Genomic DNA, 26,395 nt, shown 5'->3' on the forward strand with positions numbered 1-26,395 from the left:
AATTGGAAAGGAGAAAAGCAAATAGAACCTGGGAATTGACTGGGAGATGGGAGGAGACTGGGAGAAATTGGTTGAGTGGCTGAAAGGGAGTGAAGAGGCTGGCACGGAGGGTGTGCAAACTCAGCTTCTTGGGGATGTTCCAGTGGTGGGAAAATCCAACATTCTGGACAGAGTCTAGAATAATCTGCAAAAAGCTGAGAATTCAGAGCTTCTGGGATCTGCAAGTGGTAGAAGAAGTACCAATCACTTTGAAATGTTCTAGGAATCTCAAATTGTGCATCTGCTATTAAAGGCTACTGTGACCCTGATCTTTGTGACTCACTTCAGGGAAGCGGAAATGATAATATCCTGATAGCCGTGAAGATTGAAGAAACTAAATTAATGGGTATTTGCAGAGCCCTTAAATCCTGTAAAGTAAAAAATTCTTCTGTGGTTCTGTCCTCAGACCAGGACAATACGTGATGAATAAGACATAGGGCAGTACATGGATTTTATTTTTCTTGGTATCCAATTACTGCTAATCAGGTGAGCACTATCTGTCTTGTGCAACGAATGGAGCAGAGCACTGAGCACTTGCAAGAAGAAAAAGGAGTATCTGCTCGTGCAGTCAACCTGTGCCAGAGCAGATAGAGCTTTTTCTGATTACTGTGATTGTCAGGGTTGATATAGCTCCCTTGAAAGGTCAGAGAACTTTACTAGCTGACATTAAGGCCCATATTCCCATGTTCTCCTGCTATCTGAAACATTACAGCAATCAGGAAGATAATTTTTCTTGCTCCTCTGTGTAAAAAGGTTCAAAAGTTTCTGTTACTGCCCTGCTGTTTCATTTGATTTCAGCAGTTACTGCAGGTTCTTGGTTGAAATTTTCCAGCTTGACAATGGACTTGCCACTGATTTACCATTCCTCCTATCAATGATTACATCTGTGTTGTTTACTAACAAGTATCATTGGACCCAGGATGATAAACACTGGGTACATGGTAGTACTTTGATCGCAAATTGTACATATAGTCCTTGAATAATTTTTACTATGAGCAAATGAATTGCCTTAATTATTTAAATGGGGGTATTATCACAGACCATAATAATCTCATTTTTCTCAATTATTTAGATAGTCCATGCAGCTGTGGAAATACCAGCTTGGGTAATCTGTCACGAGAAAATAAATAGGCGACATCTTGAAACCTGTGCTGGGTTGAGGGGGAAAACAGCAAATGTGTATGTGTGCCAGAGGGGTTGAGATTCCTCAGTCCTCCTTGGGGTTGCTCTTGGAGCTGCATGGTTTGTGCAGCAGCAGTGAGACTCCTTGTCCAGCCCTGCCAGGATGGTTCAACTCCGATGGCAAGAGCTGAGACTTGTGTCCAACCTTGGCTTCTGGGATGACTTTTCCAGGAGTCTGTAGCTAGAGAGGCTGTCCGTCTTGGAGAAGTAAGCAACAAAGAAAAGCTTAGAAGTTTGTAGGCTGCAGTCTGTCCCTGTGGGCTGCTATTTCAAGGCACAGACTGCCAGGAAGAGTTTTCCCACTGTTGTCTGGTGGCTGAAGCCTAATTGTTCATTGCTTTGGGTGACCAAGTGGAATCCCCCACTGTGTAGCCTGACCTTGTCACAAATATTCTCCCACTACTGAGCACAAGTGAATGGACTTGCACACCTATCCTCCATGATAGTGGATGCAAGGGAACAGAAACTGGTCTTCCAGCTGGTTTGTGGCACCATGAGCTGCTGGGGACATCAGACATACAGACTATAATACAGCTCTTGCTGTCACCTAGTACAGTGTCACAGGGCACATATGTGATGACACCAAGGTCTGTTGAATTGCAGCAATCATGAGAACGAAGTATTGCAATTACAGCTGGTCCAAAGGTTGAAACTCTGCTTCTTTGAATCATCTCTCATGCTTTTGTTTTGGGAGTGTCTAGATTAAACAATAAGAAGAAATGTGAGATAATGGCTAGCAACTTTTCTGTTTACTAAAATAGGCTTATCAGTAATTGATTTTAACTAAGGATTAAATGCTTCTCCAGTGTTTGATAAAACGCAGAGAATGAGGGCAGAATATCTTTCCCTCGCCACTAAATACAGCTTTAGATGTACATGTTAAGTTTTGATTTTAACAGCCTTGGACCAAATGTAATTGAAATCTGTTTAGAGTTTTCAATGCTGGAGATAAGAGAATGCTGATACACTAGAAAGTGGAGGGTTTCTCTACCTTTTTTAATCTTTCTTAATTCCAGCTCACTTGCAAAGTCAATATTAATACTCAGATCATGAAAGGACCTGCAGGCATAATGATACAGCGAAATATTTACCTATACTAGATAACTTCCTCTATTCTGAGCTGGTTCTTGGTGACTTCTTAGCACTGGGTGTCCTGTGGAGGTATTTCTGAGAAGCAGTCTGTATTAGCTCTATACAAGAAAAGTGTGTCTTTGTGGAGCAGGCTCTTTAGCAGTTCAATGAATAGGCATGTGGACATGTTTTCTCAGAGGTCAAGAAACAAAAAAAGATATACATGTTTTCTTTTCCAAGCACAGAAAAGAACAAAGTCTGAGTTTAAAGTTACAGGTGTTCTTGTTTTGGTTTGCTTTGTTTTCATATGCTTGTGATCATTAAGGACAGTTGGATCTCCGGCACTGGCATTCGCACTGAGCTTTGCAAAGGCTGGCAGCCTTGGCCACCTTCTCTTTTACCCTCTCAATCTCTTTTTCTCTCGTGCACGCACACACAGTGTGTGAACACCCACTAACAAGTGGATTTGCTTTTACTTACTGGAATTTATACCCAGGCAGATGTATTCTGTTTCTGTTTGCACAGCCTTTAATGGAGAAGGTTTGGGATGGCCCAGTTTCGACACTGTTTGTCATACTTCTGATAGAGGTAATATTTCAGAAATAACAAAAAATCAGTCAAATTTAATGCCTCCAATGGAAAAAAAAATCAAGTTCTTCTTTAGAGTTGTATAAATTTAGAGCATTGGTAAAATCAGCTGCTCAGTACAAAAGCTTAAAAAATGCATCATGTATTCTTTACTCCTTTCATAGATAGGGAGAACAGATAGGTAACAAACAATGAGTAGAGACTCTCCACCTCTGAAAGCAGGAGGCCTCTGAGGTATGGCCACGAGAAGGGTCAAATACGTAATTCTTTGTTGAAGAAAAATACCTGCAAAAGTCTCAGGCTAGCATGCCTGATGCCGGGTCTGCAGGAGGAGCAGCGGCAGGTGGTTGTGATGATGCCTCTGGGCAGAGCTGTGTTATATACACACTCCTGCACTTGTAGTGCCTGGTGCAGAACGGAGACTGGTTCGTGGCCTCTTTGAGGCCAGCTCTGCTGGCCCTGCACGGTGCTCAGCTCCGGTGTGGGAACGTGGGGGTCTCAGACGTGGGAGGTGCGCTGTTTATCACTGCTGCTTGTAGTCTTCTGTGTACAGCACGCGGTTCAGTCATCGGTGGTGCGAAAGCGTGGCGAGGAGTGGGCTGTTTGCTGGTGCTAGGAAGAGGAGCGCCTTGGCAGGGAGGCGCTGGGGGGAAGGCTGCAGTTGCTGAGCTGCCGTTAAATCTGCTGAGAGCTCTGCCATGGACTTAAGAGAGCTGAGAGTTTGCCTCTATTCCAAATAAATGCTTTATTTGGGGATAAATCATTGGGCTTTACCTTCGTGGAGGCTGATAGGAGCAGAATGAGACAGGGAATTGCTTCTCTGTTCTGTGCTGCTATCGCAAAGAGGAACAGATAGTACTTGGGGTCAAATGAATAGATAAAGATTAACCTCCGAGCAGCTATTATTGGAGCCCATTTAAAGCAGTTTGAGTTGGAAGAGACTTTGCTGAAGCTGCTGGGAAATGCCGGGGTAAGAAGATGATCCCACTGTTTGGCACCAGTCAGAGTCTGGAGGATCTCCAGTGCGTGTGCTGGCACTAATAGCATGTAAGGAGGGGAAAGCTCCTCCTCGACAGTAAAAGACAAAGCAAGTTTAGACAATTCTGCTCAGTTTTTCCTCTTCAAAGGAAAAATTATTTTTCCTGTTTTTCATTGTAGTGTTGTTGTAAGCAAGTCTATTTTTTGCTTGAGCTGTAATGAGCCTAGAGATCTTGTGTTTCATAAGCCTGATACCCTCTGCTGTAAATGATGCTTCTGGGCATTATTATTTATTTTTTTTCTGTGTAGTAGTCAATGGTACAAGTCCCTCTTTCCTGAGCACTACAGACAGTTGCCCTCTGTGGAGTGGACTGAGATCTTGCATCATTTCCTGTCATCTGTCCAAAGCTATTTATAAAACGTCTGCTGATTCTGGCACACAGCAAAACCCAGTTTTCATGAGAAAGCAAATAGTTCAGAAATGTGTTCCTTCATAGCAAGTGTCTGAAAACTGGTGAGAAAATCTGAAATATCCTAGAAAATCATAATGAAAGTTAAGGTATAATGGGGCTGGAGAATGTGGGGAAATAAATAGTCCCATATAGTTATAGTGAAAACCTTTAGAAATAGATAATGCAATGTGTACTAAAAAAAGTTATGGAATATTAAGGTACAGAAGCTGGTTCCAGAGCTCTCTGTTATTAAAATAAAACCTTTGGGTTTTGATGTCTGAAGATGTAACAAAAGCAACTTAGGTCAGCTTTTGCAATGCTGAATATTTGCCATCTAATTTGACGGTAGATTTTCTATAACAAGTTCCCACACTTCTGATATCCACTGAAGGGAAAAAAAAAGACAAGAAGGTAATTAGCACTGCTGATGACACTTGGGTTTTCTCTCTCTCTGGCTTCAGGAGAGTGGCTGGGGTAGGAGTCTAACAGCGGCAGTAGGAGGCACTCAGAGGAGCAGCGTGCTTCCAAGTGGATATGCTGCTGCTGATAAGTGCTATTTTGGGAATGCTGAAAAAGAGTGTTGGCCACAGCCAACCCTGAGCAGCAGCACTCTCATCAGCTGCCCACCCGACTGCCTCGACCCTGCTGGCAGGCACAGTGCTTCTTGCCTGTTGATCTTTTCACCATCCAGTACGCTTTTACTTGTCAAACAGTTGCACCCATGAGCTTTGGGCATGGGCACTGCTGTGTGCAGGGCAAAGTGAATGGAAGGTGTCTCTGCCTGAGAGGTCATGAATTAGTTGCAAAGATACTATTTCTTCATGTGCCTCAAAATCCAGCTTGTTTTATCCCGTTTTCACTGAAGTACCACTATGACTCGGGTAGCCTAGGCTGGATTTGAGTCCACATCCCAGTCATGAAGGCCCCTGCAGGAGGTAAAGCTAAGCAGCAGTAGAGGTCTGAGACTCCTTCAGTACGATCAATTAGTACTGCTTTTCCAGTCCCCAGAGGTCTCCTGGCAGCACCAGGTCTCTTCTTGATTGCTGACAAAGATTTGCTCCTGGCTGTGCACCAGTCCATGTGCAGTTTATTGCAAAGCAATCTTTGGAAGTGTTTGAAATGTCTCAACTCACTCCCTGCACCTTCTTTCTCTCCTTATGAGCTTGCAGATAGCTTTTGTTGCTATTTGATATGTAAAAGTTGCGTAGCCTCAGGCTGAAAGAAGCATATCAACTGCTGCACATGTATTTGTATTGAGCTTTGCCCCTTGTAAATGTATTTCAAGAAGATTCTGGTGTTGGTGAAAATGTTAGCAAATGTTAGTGTGATTTTTTTTCTCTGTAAATGACGAGCACTGCAGCACCAGCTGTATTTACAATTGCACAGCAGAGGCTTTATCTCTGTAATGCAAGAGCAATTAAAATGCTGCAAAATGCTTCATGTAGGAAGGCTTACTGTTCTATAGGAATGAACAAGAATAGTTCTGCATGAACATATGTATAGTTAAATGCAGTATTTCTAGAATGAGATATAATTCTTCTACATAAATCCATCTTCAGACCTTTATAACTTCTGCTCAAGAGCTGGAGTATTTTCTAGTAGCTATCCAAAAATAAATGCATTTTGTTTTTGCAGAGATCACCCCACCCTGCTTCCAGGGCATCTCTCCACTCTGGAGTACCCAAGGTATTACAGATATTTAAATAACATCTGTACAGTAGTATGCTTCCTTACCATGACAGCAGCACTGCATCCGGTGCAATAACTAGCACAGAGAAGCCCTAGACAACTGCTTTGGTGCCACTTCTGCAAGCAGGCATGTTCTCTAAACTGCTTCTAAACTTGGGATGTTGGATGTGGGGCTCAGAGCAGTGCCTTAGTGCAGTCAGAAGAGGCAGAACTGAATGGGGGAGGACTGTCACACACAATTCCCTTGTACCTGAAATGCTGAAAAAAGACACCAACATTTGATGTTTCTTGTTTCCGCTTCATCCTATGCTTTGCCTTGTCGCAACAGTTCTGTTCTGCTTTCTGTAGAATATTTTTCAGCTGTAGATTCACCAGCTGACAGGATCTACAGCATCACTACAACACAACTCCTGTGTCCTGCGCTGGGAAGTTAGAAGAAATGCAGATCACTTGGAGCACCCAAGCATGAAAATGTTGGTACTAGTCATCCTTTAAAATGTCATTAAACCTAACACATGCTTTGGTTTCCTACGGCCTTCATTGCCTACCTTGGTAAATTTTTCTGTTTACTATTCTGTGCATACTGATAGCTACCTCTATGCAAGGTTAGATAACAAGGAATTTAAAAAAAATGCAGAGAAATCTGGGAGAGCTCTGGTGAATTTGCAAGTGAATTTCACACACTGAGGCTGCCACTTTCAGTGATGACCCAGCTACAAGGCAAATTTTCTAAGATTTCTTCATCTTCCAGTATTGCCAGGGCTTTGCCAACTTCTGCTTTAGGCAGCTGCTCTATCCATGTGCTAAATATTGGTGAAGACACAGAAAAAGTAGGCAACAGAATTGCCTGTCTTAATAAAAATGTGAGCTATTAAGAGGGGAGTCTGCATGCAGCTAAGCTGTACCGTAATGTCCTAGATTGCTGACGTCCTACCAACAGGGAAGAATGACTTGTTCTGTTTTAGTTTTCAATGACTTTTTTTTTTTCCTGCAGAATCACAGAATTTCCAAAGTATGTCACAGAACCCATTTATTTCCAACCTCAAAGTCAAACATTTTCTGTGAGTGACTTTCTTTCTCCACCTTCATTTGCCCTTTGTCCGTTGCTACCTTTGGTTTGGATTGGTCTCTTTGTTAATAGTCTGCTCTTTTCCATTTTTTCTATTGTTTCACACAGGGATGAAGATCTTAGGGTTTGCCTTTTTCCTTTCTTCTAAGTCCCCTAATGTTCTCATATCTTCTTTCCTGATCAAACTATAGATGGGTACAAAGCTTGCTCCAGCAAACTCAGTTCTACCAAGTGAGTACACGAGGTGATAGCATGCTGTCTGTGCAAGATAGTTTTGTCTATTGTCAAGCAGAGTTTAACTAAGAATTTTGACACAAAATTTTGGTAAAATATTTTAAGATGATGACTTTTGTGTGGTTAACTGCTAATAATGTTGGCATGAAGTTGACTTTAAAATCTATTGGGAAAGAATTAAAGTCCGCAAACCCAGAGTGTGTTCATTAGGAAAATGTGTTTGTGTAAAAAAAAAAACAAAAAACAAAAAACAAAACAAACAAACAAACAAAAAAAAACAAACACTGCATCCAGTATGGAAAGGTGCAGTCTGACCTATCCCAGGGAATGGAGGTGCCCAAGAAATGAAGCCACCTGAGCTGCTGGCTTGTCAGTGAAACCTGATGGTAACTGGACTTCTGTGCTGTATGCCAGCAGCATGAAACTAACCTGGCAGAGCAAGTGGTTTGTAAGGACTTTGCTTAGCACCTGCAGAGAACTACGCTACTTGGAGAAGGCAGCAGTTAAAGAAGACCCAAACAAACCATTACAAAAATCCTGGGAGCTGTGCCAGGAAAACCAAACCACATTTAGGGGCCTGGTCACCCTTGCAGAGTGCAGGTATGCAGGAATAGGCCAAGGAGGCAGCAGTAACCACGTTTCTCAAAGCCCTCCCCATTTTCTTTTGCTAAATTGGATTTTCTCTCCAATCCCATCCCCATGCCCATGCAAAATGCATCCTAGGCTATGGTAAGAAATGTGGTCAGCCCTTAAAACCATCTGCTGGCAGAGGCAGCTGTCCCTGCCTCCAGCAGGACGTATGGGTTGCAGTGCCAGCAGTTCCTCCAGTATCATGTGCTTTTGGACTCTCCCCATCTGTCCTGACAAATTTGGCTGCCTGGGAGCTGACCCCGCAGGACCTGCGGTGCATCAATCAGGTGTCACCAGAGACACCTTCATTGAGAGAGGAGTCTGCTCGGTGTGAGCTACAGGCTTAAGTTCAGCCTCTTCTGAAAATACCTGGGATCATCACAGAGTGCTGTATAGGCCCAGAAAACAGTGATTTCCCACAGCAAAGCTCTGTGAAGCAGTGAAACCGAGACAAAAGCTTGGAGCAGCCAAGTCACCTTGGGCAACCTTTTAAGTCTTGTCAAAATCTTTCTTCCCTTGCCAATTGTAATGGGTGTGGCTACTTAAAAAAATACTTCATTCCCTTTTATGCCACAAGTAATGATTCATACTTGGACTGAAATATTACACTGGAATTTGCTGTTTGATCTTTTTGAATTTGGGTCTAATAAATGACTCATTGTTTCAGTTCTAATTATTTTTTAATTGCTGGGCTTTATGGCCTTCTAAGACCAGTTCTTTTCTTACTCTGCATTTTACTGACAGTTAATATCTGCAAATGTTTTTGAATGGGATGGTATCATATATCATCTACGAGCTACACAACTGTGTTCATATGGAGAAATGGGGAAACAATTTGACACAGTAATTTACAACCTAATCAATAGGCTATAAGAAATCTGGGTATGGATTAGCAGTTTTGCTGGATTAGATAGCTATAAACTGCAATATGACACACAATTAAATTCTGAGCAACTCTTAAATCATGTGCATGATGATTCTGTAAGTAGTGAGGCTGAGAACAAGCACCATTCCTGTGCCAGTCCCTTGCAGCATGATTTTCCTCTAGACTGAAAGACCTCATTCACAAGCTCCTTGCACAGACTATGCTCTTCAAATGGCAGAGAATAATGTTGGGGGAAAAAAAGATCTTGGTTTATTAATTAGGATCCCAGAAAAACAGTGGTACATCTGGACTATGTGAGATTTATGAGTGAGCGTGTGTTACCTTTTTTTTCTTTTAGCTTTTTTTTTTTTTAGCTTTTTTTTTCTTACTGCAGTACCATAGGATCAGCTGAAATTTTTGTCTCTCATAAAGAAAATACGTTGTATGGGTGGAAGGATTCTTTAATTAAGTAAATAGCTCTGGCTTTTAGACATACAACCACTGCTGCTCCTGCCTTTTTTGAGTCCCAAATCTCTTCCTTTAATGCAAGTAAATTCTCCTTTGTGGCTTGGCTCTCATTGCTGTCCTAACATCACCTCTTCCAAATAAGCACTCTTGCAGTTTTTTTATAGACTGTATTTAAATACAGGCCTTCTGGAGCAGCCAGTGCTGCAATCTTCCAGCACTGTTCTGCTGGGTGGCCAGGAGCTGCAACTTCGTTTCTGACTTTTCTCCACTGTTGGCAGCATATTTGGGTGCCTATAAATTAGCAAATATTGCAATGTACAGTGACAGTTTGTCTGCTGACTCCTGTGTGTATGGTACTCGTACTGTACTGAATTATCAAATATCCCCTCTTCTCTTGCTCCCAGTAAGACTGGATGCAGCTGTTCAGGGAGCAAACGTCTTCATGCAGTTGAGCAGCAGTAGCAGTGCCAGCGGGGCTATGCTAGAGTTTTCCCTCCTGGTTTTCCCTGTGCAGATGAAGAGGGGTAACGCTGTAGGTTGAGGCCACAGCAAAGTGGTAGCAGGTTGTAGCTCATGTTGCTCCATGTTCCTGCTTGGTGGACAGCAAAGGTTGGGGCTGTCGATATTTTTTCTTTCTTTTCAACCCTTTCCCCCTACATTTCTGCCCTCATGCTCTTAAAAAAAATAATTCTGTAGAGCCCTTTATTTTAATTGGCTTGAAAGAGCCAGAGAGCAGGGCTGTGACCTGCGTTGGAGGGCCGAGGTGCCCGGGGACTGCCGTTGCAGACACATGCGTTGTCCTACAAGAGCTGTGACAAGAAGCTGCATTGCACCCACAGCAGACTTGCAGGCCTCTCGCAGCCTCATCTGTAGATCGCTATTTTCTTTTCAGGTTCAAATGCCTTGGGATTGTGCCCCAAGCCACCTCTTTGTCAGGCATCAGGCTATTGAAGTGCTAAGGAACTGGGTTTTTCTTTTCTTCCCTTTCTAACTTACTCCACAGAACAATGTCGATTCTGCCTGCATCCGTTACTGCTGGGAGACTTTTCTTACTGAGTTGGAGCAATATGGCAGCACATCTATTAAAATCAAAAACAAAAAGAAAACAAGTTCTGTGATTTGAAACTGAAAGGGTCAATTGGATGCTGCTGTCTGGATGGCAGCAGAGGGAGGCACAAAGCTCCAGTTCTGCTCCTCTTCCTCGCCCAGACTGCCACAGAACCTGTGCCTGCTGCTGCAGACGAGGGTTACCAGCAGAAAGCTGGCATCCCCGCTCCCTTCTCTGTGCCTGGGGTTTCTTTCGCTGTGCCTCGTTTCCACCACGGAGATGCTGAACCTACGAACCCGAGCCTTGCCCAGAGGTGCTTCCAGGGCTCGGGCCGAACACCTATCGCAAAAACCGAGGCGTGAGCCCAGGGCGGCTGCCGGCAGGGAGCAGAGCTCAACAGAAGGAGGGAGAGGCGACCGTAATCGACGCCCGGAGCATTAACGAAGCGTTGGTGGGACGCTCCTGATGTCTGCAGGCCTCCGGTGCGAGCGGAGCTGCAGCGTTCGGCTGGGGCACGCAGCACGGGGGACCGAGATCTTCTTCCCGAGGCGTTGGCCGAGCTCGGCGGGACCGAGACCTCCGCGCCGGGCTCGCCCCGCGGGCAGGGGGCAGGAAGCAGGAGGCCGGGCCCGGGCCTCGCCTCCCCCCGCGCCGGGACCTCTCGGGCCCGCCCCGCCGCCCGGCAACGGTCACGCCCCGCCCGGCGAGGCGGAGCCGGCGGCGGCCCGGCCCCTCCCTGCCCTCCGCGCCGGGTTACATGGCGGCGGCTGCGGCGGCGGCGGCGGCGACTGCGACGAGGCGGGCGGGCGCTGGGCGGGAGCCGGTGGCGGGGCCGCGGGGCCCGGCCGTGTGAGCAGCGCAGCCCCCGATGAGCCTGGGAAGGCCCGTGAGTGCGGCGGGGCGAGGCGAGGCGAGCGAGGGGGCGGCGGGGCAGGGCAGGGAGCGGGGCTCGGGCCGGGCCCCGCCGCACAAAGGCGCTTTGTTCCCTCCCGCCGGCCCCGCTGCGCTCCGCTCCCGGCCCCTCCGCAGTGCGGCGGCGGGCAGCGGGCGGGAGCTGCCCCCGGCTGGCGGCCGCCTCCCGGGGCTGGGCCGGGCTCGGCCGGGCTCGGCTCTGGGGCCGGGGGCAGCGGGCGGCGCCGCGCCCTGAAGGGCGTTTGAAGGTAGGGCCGCCGCGGCTCGGCACCGCTCGGCACCGCGCGGCCGGACGGGGCCTCCCGTGCCCGAGCGCGGCTGCTGGAGGGGGGCGGCTCGGGGGTCTGCCCCGGGCCCGGCCCGGCCCCGCCAGGCTCGTCCTGCGGCCGGCCGGCAGCCCGGGCACCTGGCGGAGCGCTGGGGACGGGTCGGAGGGGGGTGCTGCCGGGGGCCCTCAGGGCCGGCTTTGTGCTGCAAGTTAGTCGTGTCGGGGAGAAGGGACTGCGCTCGTCACGTCGTCGCGTGGCCGCTGCAAGTGTTGTCGTGAGCGCTGCTGCCAAGTTTTACATTTTTTATGTGTGTACGCCAAACATTGTGATAGCGTGGTGCGGTTAGAAAGCGGTTACAGGTCCCAGAAAGCACTGGCATGAAGCGAAGGTGGGCTCCAGGTGGGTAATAAGGATCGGAAAGCATGTGCTGTGCGTCCGGGATGGGAACTTTCATTCGGCCTTGCACTCAATCCTTGCTTTTAAGGTCACCGTCTCTGATTCACCCGTGACCGGTTAAAAACCGTCCGGTGGCACGGCACATGACAGCAGCTTGCCGAGGACCAGAGGGCCGCGCGGAGCTGGGGCTCAGTTTTCGGTATTCGTAACCAGCGGTGGTGGCTTCCATTGAACCGTCCTGAGGGAGGGCCGGACCGTTTCTGTTTATGTTGCAGGAGAAACTGAGCGGATTTTTTGTGCTTTTACAGATCCTTCGGAAGACTCATAAACTCATAGTAACATTTGTCAGCTGCCAGGATAGAGTTCCCTAAACAGCGTGGGGAGCAAGTAGGAGGCTGCAGCGAAGCGGCAGTGTCGTGGGTCGGGCAATGACTCACGCTGCCTACTGACTGCAACGTGGCTGGGCTGTAAAAAAAACTCCTGTGCCCCGTATTTTTATAGTCAAAGGGATAGCACTTAGCAGGTTGTATAATATGTCATTAGTCACTCTTAGTCTTTCTCTTGTGAGTAATGATTCGATCATTGTGTGGCCTGCATAATTGAATTAACTTGTATCTTTCCATCTTATTTGGATTTCGGAAAAAGTAAACGTTTCGTACTTGACTGTGTTTTAGTGTACATCCTGTTTCCTGAAAACTGTGATAAATCCACATGCAGAAGTTTAGCACGAATTCAGGCGGCTGCTTGCATAATACATGAAGCTAGTCATGTGTGTCGGTGTCTGCCAGCACTAGGTATAATTTCAAAGAGGACAGCCCTTCTGTGGGTCACTTCTGTTGCCCTCTGCCAGGAACTGATCCGTTTTAAAAGCATAGCTGTAAACCACTTAAGAAACTAATATCTTCTTGTTTCCCTCCTTAAACTTTGTGGGAGGAAGGAATAAAAGTACCATTAAAAAAAAAAGCGGTAGTTGTGGGAAGCTGACAGATAATCTAAGCAAAAACATCAGTGCCTGGGTGAATGGCCAATTCAGCACAAATCAGGGAGATTAAAAACCCATTTTTTATAATATAATCTATCATGTGTTTACAGGCCTTTAAAGCACGTTATGTAACTGAGGAAGGGTTTGTCAGGTTTTTTAATTTCTTGTTTATTTTCAGACAGGCAGTTGGACTGATAGCTATGACTGACGTTGAAGCTGAAAATGTATAAAGTTTATTTGTGTTGGTGTCATTCTTTGAAGTATGAGTGTGTTTGTTTTTTAAAAAAAAATCATTTTCCAAAGTTAAAAGGGACTATGAAATGCAAAGAAGAAAAGATTTTTACTTCGAGCTTATTTTGGCTTGAAAAAATACCTTGATCCATTCTAGTAAATTATCCTTTAAGTAATTATGGTTTTAATCTGAACAAAAGAAAGTTTAGGGTTAACTTTTTATTTTCCATCCCTCCTGTCCACTTCTGGTCCACAGAGCAATTTGTCTGAAGTGTCTGTTTGCTATTAACTCTGGATGGGGAAACAAGTCCGGCCACTTCACCAGCCCCAAATCAAGCAGGGCTGTGAGAGCTGCTGAAGGAAAGGTTTAGTCTGCAGGGTTTGAAGGGCTGTGGTAGGTGAGCTGCCTAACTTTCAGGTGAGAGGTATATCTTTAATGCTGTCTGTGCAAGATGAGATGATAGGAAGCGTAGTTAACGTGCTGGGTTAGTTCAGAAACGTATTTTTTTGGTTTAGACAAGGGTCTGCATGAACCTGTTGCACACTTGTTGTGTTTTCAGTCACAGTAAGTGAAAGATCGCTCCCAAATTACTGAATCTTAATTTCAGTTGTTCTAATAATGGGACATTTCCACTAGGACAATTTTGAATTGTCCTCACCCCTCTTGCCTGAGGTAGTGTATCTGTCTAGGACTCTCGTTTGGCACGCTTTTTGTGGCTTTGGGATTAAGCCACTTGCTCCTAGTTGCGTGGGAAGTTTGTAGCAGGGTAGGGTCAAACCGAAGGCTGCTATAGATTATGTTATCAGCAGTTATTTTTCCCAATCAGAATGATTTAGCTAAGAAATCATTACATTCCTTCTGAAAATGTCTTAACTTGTGGTTATCTAGTGGAAGGGCATAGTAGAAGGCGATGATTAAAAATGCATCGTTTCAGGGATTCGGAACAAGAAATCAGGACTCCCGCCTCAGGAAGTGGGACCTGACTCCATTTCCCTTGAGGGAGGCAGTAATGGCATCGCTGCTCTCCTGCTGCTCCTACTGCTGCTGCCATCGCTTCGTCACAGCGTTTGGGGGAACGGCTGAGCTGCGGTGAGGAGATGAGCAGATCTCGCTCCTTGCTGCTGATGAGTCAGTGGGACGTATTTGAGCCTGTTCCCGCGTTGTTTAGCGGAGCTAGCTGATGTAGAGGTTCCAGATGTGTCACACAACTGGTGCGAAGCGATGTAGCACTGCCACACATTGAAGACATCAGCAGTGTGAAACAATAGGCTTAATTAGGGGGGAGAATAAAACTGGTAGTAGATGGTCCTAAGGTTATAAAACACAACTTAGTGCAGGATGTTTGGACAGAGGCCTTGGACCTCCAGTTAGCACGAAATTTAAAGCATGTGTAAGTTTCAAAAAGGAATTTCTGTAACAATTTGGGGGGGAGGATTAAACAGAAAATGGTTTGGAGTGAAATAAACTAGTTTATAGGCAACAGCTCGATATGAGTGAGCCTGAAATTGGTGCATGTGAAGGAGAAAATGATTGTAGGTGTCTATGTAAAAAATAAAAATCAAGAGGCCAGACAGCAGAGGACAGCTTAACAGTTTGTGCAGAAGAACTGCATTTGGTGATTTTTATTTTTTTTAATACAATCCAGCAGAGGATGGCATGTTTCCTATGTTTCCTTTCCTTCCTCGCATGCTTTGTCACGCGGAGGTGCACGCCCGGGCACCGGGTGGCTGGGGCAGGAAGATGCAAGCCAGGTGGTGGCCTGGAGTGTCTGGGTGGTGGGCAGACCTGAGCCCTAGGAGTGGTGGTGGTTGGTGTGTTAAAGCAGTCTTAGTTGCTTCCCTGTGTGCCTTTTTTGTTATTATTTCTGCATGTGATTCTGATCAGTGAGTTAAGAGGACGTTATTTAGAAAATGTTAATAATTTATTGGTTGCTGTACTGCTAGGAGTGTGGCAGTGTGTAGCAACTTGTTTTGCTTGTTCCTGGCTGTTTCACTGAAATGTTAGCACAGTTTTCATCCATGTAATTAATGGGATAGCTTGGAGAACCTTTACGTTTATTCAGAGGGCTGGTTGAAGAGCTAAAATGTGTTAATTTAAGATTGAAGGTAGGACATCAAGTGATTCAGTGTCACTATAGTTCTTGTGGTCACATACAAGTGACTTGGACTGGAATTGGCCAAAACTTGCCATGCCGTGTAAGGTGCCCCTTTTGTTTCTTCTGCTTGTAGTGTCTTTGAGCTTTTGAAAGAAGTTATGAGGATATGCTGCAAAAATATAACATGGTCTCCTTGACCGCATTCTGCTGCTGCAGACAGGGAAACCTACTGAGAAAATTGCTGCTTTGGTTTTCATAAATAGTAATTGCATTCGTTAGGCTATTAAAAAAATTAATGATGTCTGAAAGTGCCCGTAGTACATCAGAGGATGAAACAGTTATAGAACATACTGGTTATTATGCGAAGTGTAGTCATTTATTTATTCTTCTGTAATCGAGATATTGTAACTGTGGAAATAATTGATAAATTAGTAACGTTCATCAAACGTGTAGGAAGTACCCCTGTGATTTCTGCAACAGTCAGTCTATAGAGGCAAAACTGTGCTTTGAGATATTAGTTAGCTATGACTTAAGCCTTATAAGTGGCACTGGATGCGTGCTATATATTCTTTAAGTTCAGCAAATCTTGGGAGTGCACAAACCTTACCCTTTTTTGTGAACGGCACCCCCTTATGTTTTATTACGCAAAATGGTTAAAAAAAAAAAAAAAAACATTTTTTTTTCTTTGAGTAAAAATTGAGTGGAAAGAATTATTTCAAAATTTGACTGAGGCGCAGGATATTGTTGTTGCTGTTGTTAGCTAACAGCTGCATTGGAGAATTCCAAGTTTTCTATGATATTCCCTTTATTAGAAGTCAACAGGATTTTTGATTTGTGAGCCTTGCATTCTCAATAGGTTATATGTAAAACTTTTACAGTATATATTTAGAAACAGCTGTCTGGTGGTTATTGTCAGTTTCCCTCCATGAGAAGTATGATAAGCATACATCATTTCTAGTAATTCAGCTTCTGCGGCAGTTTGTTATTTTGCAAATGGACACAAGTTGTGTATTTAAGGAGGAGAAATGAGAGAAGGAGGAGGAGTACGTCCTTCTGTATGTACTGGAATACTGATCTGTTTTGTCTTCTTTTCAGGTTGTCGCGGAGTAAGATGGATGGTAGCTTTGATTGTGATTGTGGTGAGCTGGAGCCACCTGATCATTAACAGAAGGCATCTTTTGTAAATCAAGAGCTGCCAGTTTCCTGTTTAACTAGACTGTAAACAAAGGAGAGGAAGAAGGAGGAAGAAGAAACATAGTGCTTACCAGCACCATAGAATGACGCTGCTCAGGACCAGTCCAACACTGAATGTATCTGCACTGTGAGGAGGAGGATGTTAATAGAAGCCTATTATGTGCATATTTATTCACATTTTTGTTAAATGTTAACCAGTTTAGCACAGTAGAGCTGAGTGCATAGTATGTCATTTCATTCCGTTTGAGTTTCTTGTGAGTGTTTTCTTTAATGTCTGCAGAAATGCTGCACCTTTCTTGAACTATGAATGCTGCAATCTTTCTATCTTATGCTCGGTTTGAGTTCTAGAGCTTACGGGCTCTAAATTCAAGGGGACACAACAGGCCTGGCTGGCTCATGATGAAAGAAGAGTGTCAAGAAACCATCTTGCAGTCAAAGCCACGTGCTTCTTCTCCCTTTCTGTAAGACCTTTCCTTCAGATACCAGTGGAAGTGTCTCCGCGTGTTTACAGAAGCTTAGTAGTTTGAGGAAAAAGAAACGTAAAGAAATATAAAATGGCAGAAAAATTTGAAAGTCTCATGAACATTCATGGTTTTGATCTGGGCTCTCGGTATATGGACTTAAAACCACTGGGCTGTGGTGGAAATGGCTTAGTTTTTTCTGCTGTCGACAATGACTGTGACAAAAGAGTGGCTGTCAAGAAAATTGTCCTTACAGATCCCCAGAGTGTTAAACATGCTCTACGTGAGATCAAAATTATTCGAAGACTTGACCATGATAACATTGTCAAAGTATTTGAAATTCTTGGTCCTAGTGGAAGCCAGTTAACAGATGACGTGGGCTCCCTTACAGAATTGAACTGTGTTTACATTGTCCAGGAATACATGGAGACAGATCTGGCTAATCTGCTAGAGCAAGGCCCTTTACTGGAAGATCATGCCAGACTTTTCATGTACCAGCTGCTACGTGGGCTCAAGTATATTCACTCTGCAAATGTTCTGCATAGAGATCTCAAACCAGCTAATCTTTTCATTAATACTGAAGACTTGGTGCTGAAGATTGGTGACTTTGGTCTTGCACGAATCATGGATCCTCATTATTCCCACAAGGTACGTGAAGAGTGGGAATATTTAAGTGATAAACTGACAACTGTACCTCCTTAAAATGGTATCTTTCTTCCTTCTTGCAGAATTAAATAAAATTGCCAGTCTTTGTCTAGGTACTTAGAGTAAAACATAGTCCATGGAAGGCTTCTTTAGCAGGTGGGATATCATTAGGGATCATACACGCAGTAGAAATGAAATGTTTGCAAATCAAATAAAACAGATCTCTGGATGACATCTTTTATCTCAGATAGGAACAATTTAGGATAACTGCAGCAGAAAAGAAAACTTTATTAGATGTATTCAGAAAAGCAGATTTCTTTTTAACAGTGAATACAGGACTTGAGGTTTTTAAGAGTAACATGAAGAGGCATAACTGTGGTAGCCTTAGATAAGCTTACAAATGGTGTACAAGTACACAAATTGTGTGGCTACTTCCTGGAATTTATTCAGAGATACTCTGTTCCTGGTTCAGATGCTGTTTCCTAAGAGAGTTCATTATTATCTCTGTGTTTATTTGGCAGCTGGGAATAAGAAAATTATCTGACTAATAAATAGTATCGTATTTGTCTGCTGCTGTTTATTCATAAAGACAGCACTGTTTTAAAGGGTAGGAAGTTTAGTAGGTAGTACGTGGTCTAGTGCTGACTCTGGGAGCATGAGACCAAAGTCTTGGAAGTATTGCATTGAAATATAAGGGGAGGAGGGGAAGGATCTAAAAACATACCTCTTAAAAATGTAAGTAAGCATTTTGTTCTGTTTGTTTATTTTTATTAGGGCCATCTTTCTGAAGGATTGGTTACTAAATGGTACAGATCACCCCGTCTTTTGCTTTCGCCTAACAACTACACTAAAGCCATTGACATGTGGGCTGCAGGTTGCATCTTTGCTGAAATGCTGACTGGGAAGACCCTCTTTGCAGGTGGGTACAATAAAAATGTGTGTGTATGTTTGTATTGTTAAAGGGAATGGTACTGCCTAATTCTGTTCCTAAAGAAAGATAGATTCTCGTGGCTAGTATCAGTTCTCACTGACTGTCAGGATACGCTGTATTATTAGGCAATTGTTGAAATAAACTACAAGTTGATGCATTTGTAAAACAGAAAATGTTTCAATATTTGTTACTCATACCAGTGTGTATTTAGATAAATACCAGAATTTGAGTACGCATTTATATGGTAAATTTGCCTGTAATTAAGCTAAATTTATTGAGTGCATAAGAAGTGTTCTAAATACATGTCGTAGTAAATTGCTAGACCAGGGAGTATTTGAGAGTTACGAGCAGTCCGAGTATCATATTCATAAAGATTTTTTGATGTAGTCAAATTAATCATGTCTTGCTTCTTTATATTTTAAATTATGAAAGAATAGGCCTTCCCCACCCCACCCCCCTTTTTTTTTTTTAGTCATCTACAGACTGTTTTGACCTGAGAAAAGTGCCAGCTTAAATATCAGATTTTCTTGTGTTTTAGTGGTATTAGCAGGACTTTAGGATTTTAAAATTCAGTGTGGCAAACCAGGGAAACATAATTTCCAAATTCTCATAAAGCAGGTATTTCTGTTAAAATGGTGGTATTTCTAGTAAAATAGGAAGCAATACTCTGGTCTCGTTGGGCGTGTATATGTTAGTGCTTTAGTGGGGATCAGAAGCATGTTTTTGAAGCAAATCTCTGGATAGCCATCCTGTACCACACTATTGCTTTAACTCAGTACACGAACTAGAGCCTTCTCAGACAAACTGAACCTGCCATTTGCACTGTCGGAGATCACACAACGTGCTCCACCTGCTGATGGGCATTCAGTCCACAGAGAGGATGAGCTAGTCTAGAGTAAACCCCTGTTTTGTGTGACCCCTGGGGGCTGTGCAGCAGCAGCTGTTTTATTACAGTTTGCTCTTGGATTTGCTCCTGTTGGCCCTAATTACTGAGGTAATATAGATAAAAACCATTAAGATCTGTGCTTGTAATTCAAAGTTCACATTTCTTTTAAATACATGTGGACTGAAACCGCACCTCTGCAGTAATTCTTCGCTTTATACATCAAGATAAAGAAATGAGAGCATTTTGTCATTAAGTACTCTTAATGGAATACTGTCACGCTGTAAAATAATAATTTTATAGAAATCATTGATTAATACGCAAAGAGGATTTTCTTAACTTGCAGTGAGTTGCTAACTCTTTGAGCTAATAACTCCTGGAGCAATGTCCTCTGCATTAACACTTGTCTTATCAGCCGAGCATTTAGATTCCATTGCATCAAGTGCTTCTGTTGGAAAAGAGTGAAACATGGGAGAAAGGCAGTGGGTTTCAGCATTTGGCATAGATGGATTGCAAATGCTACGTAATGACATGAGTAACACTTTCTGTTTTGTTTTTCCTCGAGTTATATCAGTATTTGCCAAAGCGTACAGCAATTTAGATTTTTTTTAACTTAATCTTAGCCAAAATCCTCAGTTTGTAGACCCATTTATGTACCCTAGCTGAATTATGTAGATACATAGGAAATATTTTTAGATCTGGATGTGTCCCTCTGATTAATTTAGCACTACCTTTTGTTTTCTGGTCTGAAGAAGAATGGATTTCTTAATGTCATACATTTGGAAAGCGAAAATGGTTGGAGATTTCAGTTAACCTGTCCTGAGACTCTGAATAAAATTATTTTGCAAATTTGTTTGGAGGGCTTGGTTTGGTCAATCTGTAACTTCCTTACTACGTCTGAGCCATCCCTTAAGAATCCTGCTTTCTGGAAAGCTGAAGGGAATGGGAAGAAAGAATGGAGATGAAAATCGCAGAATACCTGGGTGAGGGAGGGATGGAATATCAATGCAGAGGAATTCAGTAGCTATTTCAAATAACTCTGATTTTTTTTTTTCTTTTAAATAAATACTTTTAAATGTTAATTTCATTTATAGTGGACTGAAAAAATCTGATTAATTTTAGGATGAATAGGACATGAAATAATGATAGATTAGAATCCTATTTCGAACAAATTACAGACAGTGTAGCGTCTGATAGATTATATTAGTAATTTGCAATAGCCTGAAGCAGGCGGACAAAACAGCTTTTTCAATCCAGCAAATAAGTTAACATGAGGCAGTACTAATTCAGCTGGGGAATGTAGGTCTTCCTCATTTTCTCTTTAGTGACTTTGCCTCTGATTTTCTTTCTGTCATCTGACAGATACGTGGTAGGATTTCCAGTGCAGGCTGTCATGCAAACTGCTGAAGTGAACTGTTAGTGTGTAGATCTTGAGATGGTACAACCTGTTTCTGGCTCCATTTATTTGTGTTTGATGCCACATACAGTACTGCTGACTGCCTAGAGCTTCTTGCTAAAGGTGGGAAGCACTGGTGTGCAAACAGTCTTGCATAATTTCATCCACCGCTTGACTATCTGGGGTGCTGTGTGCCTCTTGGAGCTGAACAATAAATGGAAGTAGACAATGTATTTCTTGGTACTCCAGTTTGATTGACCACTGCTGCTGAAACAATGATGTCATTCATTACTCCCAAATTTGCCATCGTTATAGGCCCTTATAGTTCTTCAGCTTTATCTGAAGTTTTACTGGGTAAAAGTGTAGTGTAATTTAAATTATAATGCAGTACTATTTCTTTTTAGTAAGGTTACACTGCTTAAATAGCAAATAGTTTTTTGTCTTGCATGTGACAGTAATACAGGATTTCAGAGTAGAATATTGACACAAATGAGCGTGGTCTGTGAGATCTCCTGCTGAGCTAGACTGCAGCCCTTTTTATCAATAAGGGACCTATAATTCAAAGTTGGGTCAAATATTGAATGAATTAGGTGGATCACCTGAAAGGGGAGGGTTGCAGTGTATGGTATATAAGGAAAAAATAGGATATTGATAGGGCCACAAAGATGGTCTGAGGGCTGGAGCACCTCCAAGGAGACCTCATTGAGGCCTTTCAGTACTTAAAGGGGTCTTACAAAAAGAACGGAGGGGCTCTTTACTTGGGTAGATAATGATAGGGCAAGGGGGAGCGGTCTTAAACTAAAAGAGGATAGATTTAGATTAAACGTTAAGAAGAAATTTTTCACAGTAAGGGTGGTGAGGCACTGGCACAGGTTGCCCAGAGAAGCTGTGGGTGCCCCATCCCTGGAGGTGTTCAAGGCCCCGCAGGATGGGGTCTTGGCCAACCTGATCTAGTGGGTGTCATCCCTGTCCATGGCAGGGGGTTGGAGTTAGATGATCTTTAACGTCCCTTCCAACCCAAGCCATTCTGTGATGTGATTGATGAGGAGTACCTCATACTTGGTAAAAACATTCTTACAGAAACCTTGCGGTTACGTTGCTTTATCTGTGTGTAACAGTTCTGTAATTCTTCATGAACAGCATTTTTGAGAGCTTTTCATACTTACCACTCAAAGTTAGTACCACAGCTTTTCTTCTCTTGTAGAATCTTGTACAGAAAATATAGCTGCTCAGAGCGCAAAATTTTCCTGTGCCATTCATACACAGGGATGAAAATGTTTGAAGCTGAAATGACAGCTTGTATTTTCTCTTGATCTTTAGGTGCACATGAACTTGAACAGATGCAGTTGATTCTAGAATCAATTCCTGTTGTACATGAGGAGGACCGTCAGGAGCTTCTCAATGTAATTCCAGTTTACATTAGAAATGATATGACTGAGCCACACAAACCTTTAACTCAGTTGCTTCCAGGCATTAGTCCCGAAGGTAAGTTATTCTGAAAAAATATTTTCTATATTTCACAAATAATAAAATAGTGGTGAACAGCATAACAGTGTATGCCTATGACTGTTAAAAGCGAATTTAAATTAGAAGAATCCATACGTTCTCTGAAGATCTGAAGAAGAACTGTATTCTACTGTAATTTAAAAAAAAAATTATATATATATGATTGTGATAGCTATATGATCATCTTTGGAGTAGAATTACGCCTCCGTGCTGGACCTGTCTGCACTGAAAGACTGATTAAAATTGCTATATTTTGAGACACTGGCCTTCTAAATATAAGAGAACATTGGAATGGTGTCAGTTTAAAACAACTCTTTGAATTTTTTATTTTTTTTAAAGTCCCCAAAACAAACTGTTTTGAAACTTGGCTGCTGACAGCAGTGTTTCATGACACATGTTGGTGGATACTGTTTCAACTTGAAGCATTCTTTCTTGTAGTATTTTTTTTTCCTGTTTTAGGATAAATTATTGTAGATCCTAGATTTGATCTCTACTCTTCTGCATTTCCTATGGCTGCCAAATTTTTATTTTTTTGGGCCATTAAGTGTTAGTATGTGATATATCATGGGTGGCAAAATATACGTTTTAAGCAGGTGCACACTCCTAAAGCAAAGCATTGCGTTTTAATCTTTAATACTGGATGTCTGAAATGTTGTTTTTTCTCCTTTTAAATCATAACTTCTGTTGCACAGCACTGGACTTCCTGGAGCAAATTTTGACATTTAGTCCCATGGATCGATTGACAGCAGAAGAAGCTTTGTCCCATCCTTACATGAGCATTTATTCCTTTCCAACGGATGAGCCTATTTCAAGTCATCCTTTTCACATTGAAGATGAGGTAGATGATATTCTGCTGATGGATGAAAGTCACAGCCATATTTATAATTGGGAAAGGTAAATTTATTGCTTACTGTAGCATGTAATGTGACTTAACTGTTGTGTGTTTGAAGTCATGTTGCTTCTTGAGCATCCTTTCCTTTTCTACGTGTTTCTCAAGTTGACTTGAGAATCATTGGGTTTATGGCTCATAAGACTGATTAGGGTGTGCTGACACATTCCTGAGATGCACTTGGAAATCTAAAATCTAAAGCTTAATCTCTGTTACTACTTTTCTCTGCCCAAAATACTTGTCTTTAAAAAAAAAAAAAAAAATCAACATGAAGAGTGTTTTAAGTATGGATTGCTCTTTTTCAATGCTTAGTGCATATAGCAGTAAAGAGAATTACAGTAGTCGTATTTAAAGTCAGACTTTATGGAAGAGCTCTGTCAATGGGATGAGCTATTGTACGTAATTCTGGACTTACATCTTTAAGATATGCATATGAGGATTGCTTTATGCCACATTAAACTTAAAAAAATAAAAATAAAAATGGAAGAGGTACCTAATTTGAGGAAAAACTTAGGTTATTTTTATTGAATTACCATTATTCTGTAAGAGAATATCTGTAAGGACACTGTCTCTGTCTTGCGAGCTAGAAGACTGTTTTTAGTCGCTAATGCTTAGGAAATTGTTTTGCAGATACCATGAGAGTCAGTTTTCAGACCATGACTGGCCTATTCATAATAACTATGAAGCTGATGAAGTTCAGCGTGATCCAAGGGCTCTTTCTGATGTTACTGATGAGGAAGAAGTTCAAGTAGATCCTCGCAAATATTTGGATGGAGATCGTGAAAAGTATCTGGAGGATCCTGCTTTTGACACCCACTTCTCTACTGAACCTTGCTGGCAGTATTCAGATCACCATGAAAACAAATACTGTGATCTAGAATGTAGTCACACTTGTAATTACAAAATGAGGTCATCTTCATACCTAGATAATTTAGTTTGGCGAGACAGTGAAGTTAACCATTACTATGAGCCCAAGCTTATTATAGATCTTTCAAACTGGAAGGAACAGAGCAAAGAAAAGTCTGATAAGAAAGGCAAGTCTAAATGTGAAAAGAATGGATTGGTGAAAGCTCAGATAGCGCTTGAGGAAGCATCACAGCAACTTGTTGAAAAAGAAAGGGAGAAGAATCAAGGATTTGACTTTGATTCATTCATAGCAGAAACTATTCAGCTTAGTTTACAACACGAGTCTACTGATGTTGATAAATTAAATGACTTGAATAGCTCAGTATCTCAAATGGAGTTAAAAGGATTAATATCAAAGTCAGTAAGCAGAGAGAAGCAGGAGAAAGGAATGGCTAATTTGGCACAGTTAGAAGCTCTGTACCAAACTTCTTGGGACAGTCAGTTTGTAAGTAGTGGGGAGGAGTGCTTCCTCATAGACCAGTTTTGTTGTGAAGTAAGGAAAGATGAACACGTTGAGAAACAAAATACTTACACCAGTTATTTGGACAAATTTTTTAGTAAGAAAGAAGATGCTGAAATGCTAGAACCTGAGCCAGTAGAAGAGGGGAAGCCTGGGGAGAAGGAAAGAGAAGAGAGCTTTCTTAGTAACAGTGGAGAACTCCTCTTCAACAAACATCTTGAGGCGATAGGTATTCCTCAGTTTCATAGCCCTGTTGGTTCGCCACTGAAATCAATACAGGCCACGTTAACGCCTTCTGCTATGAAATCATCTCCCCAAATTCCCCACAAAACATACAGCAGCATTCTGAAACATCTAAATTAAAACACTCAGCAGACATTTCTTTTATATTCATGAGATGTGTTTGTCTTTTTTTATTACTAGTGTAAGTAATTTTTTTACTTGAATCAGATGGTGTAATTTTGGTATGGATTTCATTAGCTTTCTGTTTACCATTGTTTTTACAATCCAGAATTACTTTCTATACATAAGTTTTGTTTTTAAACTGGCATGTCGTTTGCACACAAAATTAAAGAATAGAGCAAAATAATGCAAAATGCAGGAGGTAACAAAAATGCACTAAACCAAGTAAAAAAAAAAAACATTCTCAGTAAAACAGTGTCCATGTTTTGCAGAAAAAGAATCTTGCCTTGAAATTTACACAGTGAGACTGTACATAATTGCATGAAAATATCTATTTTTCCCAAAACATTTTTTTCATTCATGCGTATTTTAGAGTTTTTCATACTGTACACATTTCTTAGACACATGATACCAGCAGCAACTGAAATGAATGCAGAATTTGGTACGCATGTGTTATCTACCTCAAGGTAACAGCAGTATGTGGCAAAACATTAACCACCCATAGTGCTTCTCATTATGCACTTCTATTTAGCCAGCATTATTGTAGTAGCTATTCTTATTGAAAATCATTCAATATTTATAAATGTTTTGGTATGCATTCTTTATAGTGAAGTGTTAATATGCAGCACTTTTATTTATTTTAGCAAATAAGTATATTTCTGTAATTATAGAAAGTCAACTTAATTTTTGAGTTACTTTTCAGATAAAAGTTTTTGTTTAGCACTATGGTTTTATTGCCTACATAGCTGGATATATATTAACATCGGCTTATTCTGAGGCTATCAATACATTTTTTTCTAGTTTTCATTTCAAGTAAAGCACTCACTGTGTATAGGAATTTGTAATTGGAGGTGCTTGATCTCTACAAAAGAAATTAGGAATTGCTTTATTATAAAATGCTCCTAGAAGTCTTAATTGTGTTCATTTAAAAAAAATTTTGTAATGTTAGTTGTGTGCATGGAAATAATTAAGGTACAACATTACTGTAGGTTAAAGTTCTATATGGTGAGACATTTTGTTTTTACTGTATGTTTTTACTGAATGATTCCTGCCCCCTTCCCGCTGCCCCTCAAAAGCAAGCATGAATAAAATTAGGTTAAATATAGCATGTAGCATCTCGGTCTTCTGAAAATTTGTTTTACCTTCTGATTTTTTGAAATACTGGATGTATCATTGGCTCCCCTGTTTAAAATGAAAGACAAATAAAAACATGGCCAGCAAAAATGACTGTTGTCCTTTGATGCTTTGATGTACAGTGAAAAACAAACAGCTTCCACTGTAAAAACAGCTAGCTGTGCTACAGAGGCAGGCCTGCTTGCCTCATACAAGGTACAAGGAGTTCAAGGAAGTCTGAGCTCGTATTCTATGTGAGAAGTGCTGCTGCTGGGGATGCAGAGCACAGCCTGGAGACTCTGCGAGTGTGCTTCTGTTCAGTGTGCACAGCCTGTACTTAAAATCCTGTGTAGTGGTATGTCTGTGAAAGTATGCATGTACCACAGTGCCAATAACCATATCTGTTCAAA

General features: G+C 42.2%; 1 protein-coding gene across 5 annotated transcripts in view; it reads left to right on the forward strand.

The window, feature by feature from the left end:
• Nucleotides 1-26,096, forward strand: part of MAPK6 (mitogen-activated protein kinase 6) — a 69,556-nt gene extending 43,460 nt beyond the window's left edge. For 2 of the 5 annotated variants that reach the window (XM_035554244.1, XM_035554242.1), the window contains exons 3-7: nt 16,295-17,502; nt 18,274-18,418; nt 22,030-22,194; nt 22,908-23,109; nt 23,735-26,096. In XM_035554244.1, coding sequence (XP_035410137.1) covers nt 16,948-17,502; nt 18,274-18,418; nt 22,030-22,194; nt 22,908-23,109; nt 23,735-24,833 — 2,166 coding nt within the window. In that variant the 5' untranslated portion in view covers nt 16,295-16,947 and the 3' untranslated portion in view covers nt 24,834-26,096. Of the gene's footprint in view, nt 1-11,040; nt 11,200-11,392; nt 11,474-11,710; nt 11,894-16,294; nt 17,503-18,273; nt 18,419-22,029; nt 22,195-22,907; nt 23,110-23,734 lie in introns of those variants that run through there. The other 3 variants (XM_035554240.2, XM_035554241.1, XM_035554243.1) reach the window with 3 other exon arrangements.
• The last annotated feature ends 299 nt before the right edge of the window (nt 26,097-26,395 follow it).

The sequence above is a fragment of the Cygnus atratus genome, chromosome 11 (genome assembly GCF_013377495.2).
Source record: "Cygnus atratus isolate AKBS03 ecotype Queensland, Australia chromosome 11, CAtr_DNAZoo_HiC_assembly, whole genome shotgun sequence".
In the NCBI taxonomy this organism is placed as follows: Eukaryota; Metazoa; Chordata; class Aves; order Anseriformes; family Anatidae; genus Cygnus; species Cygnus atratus.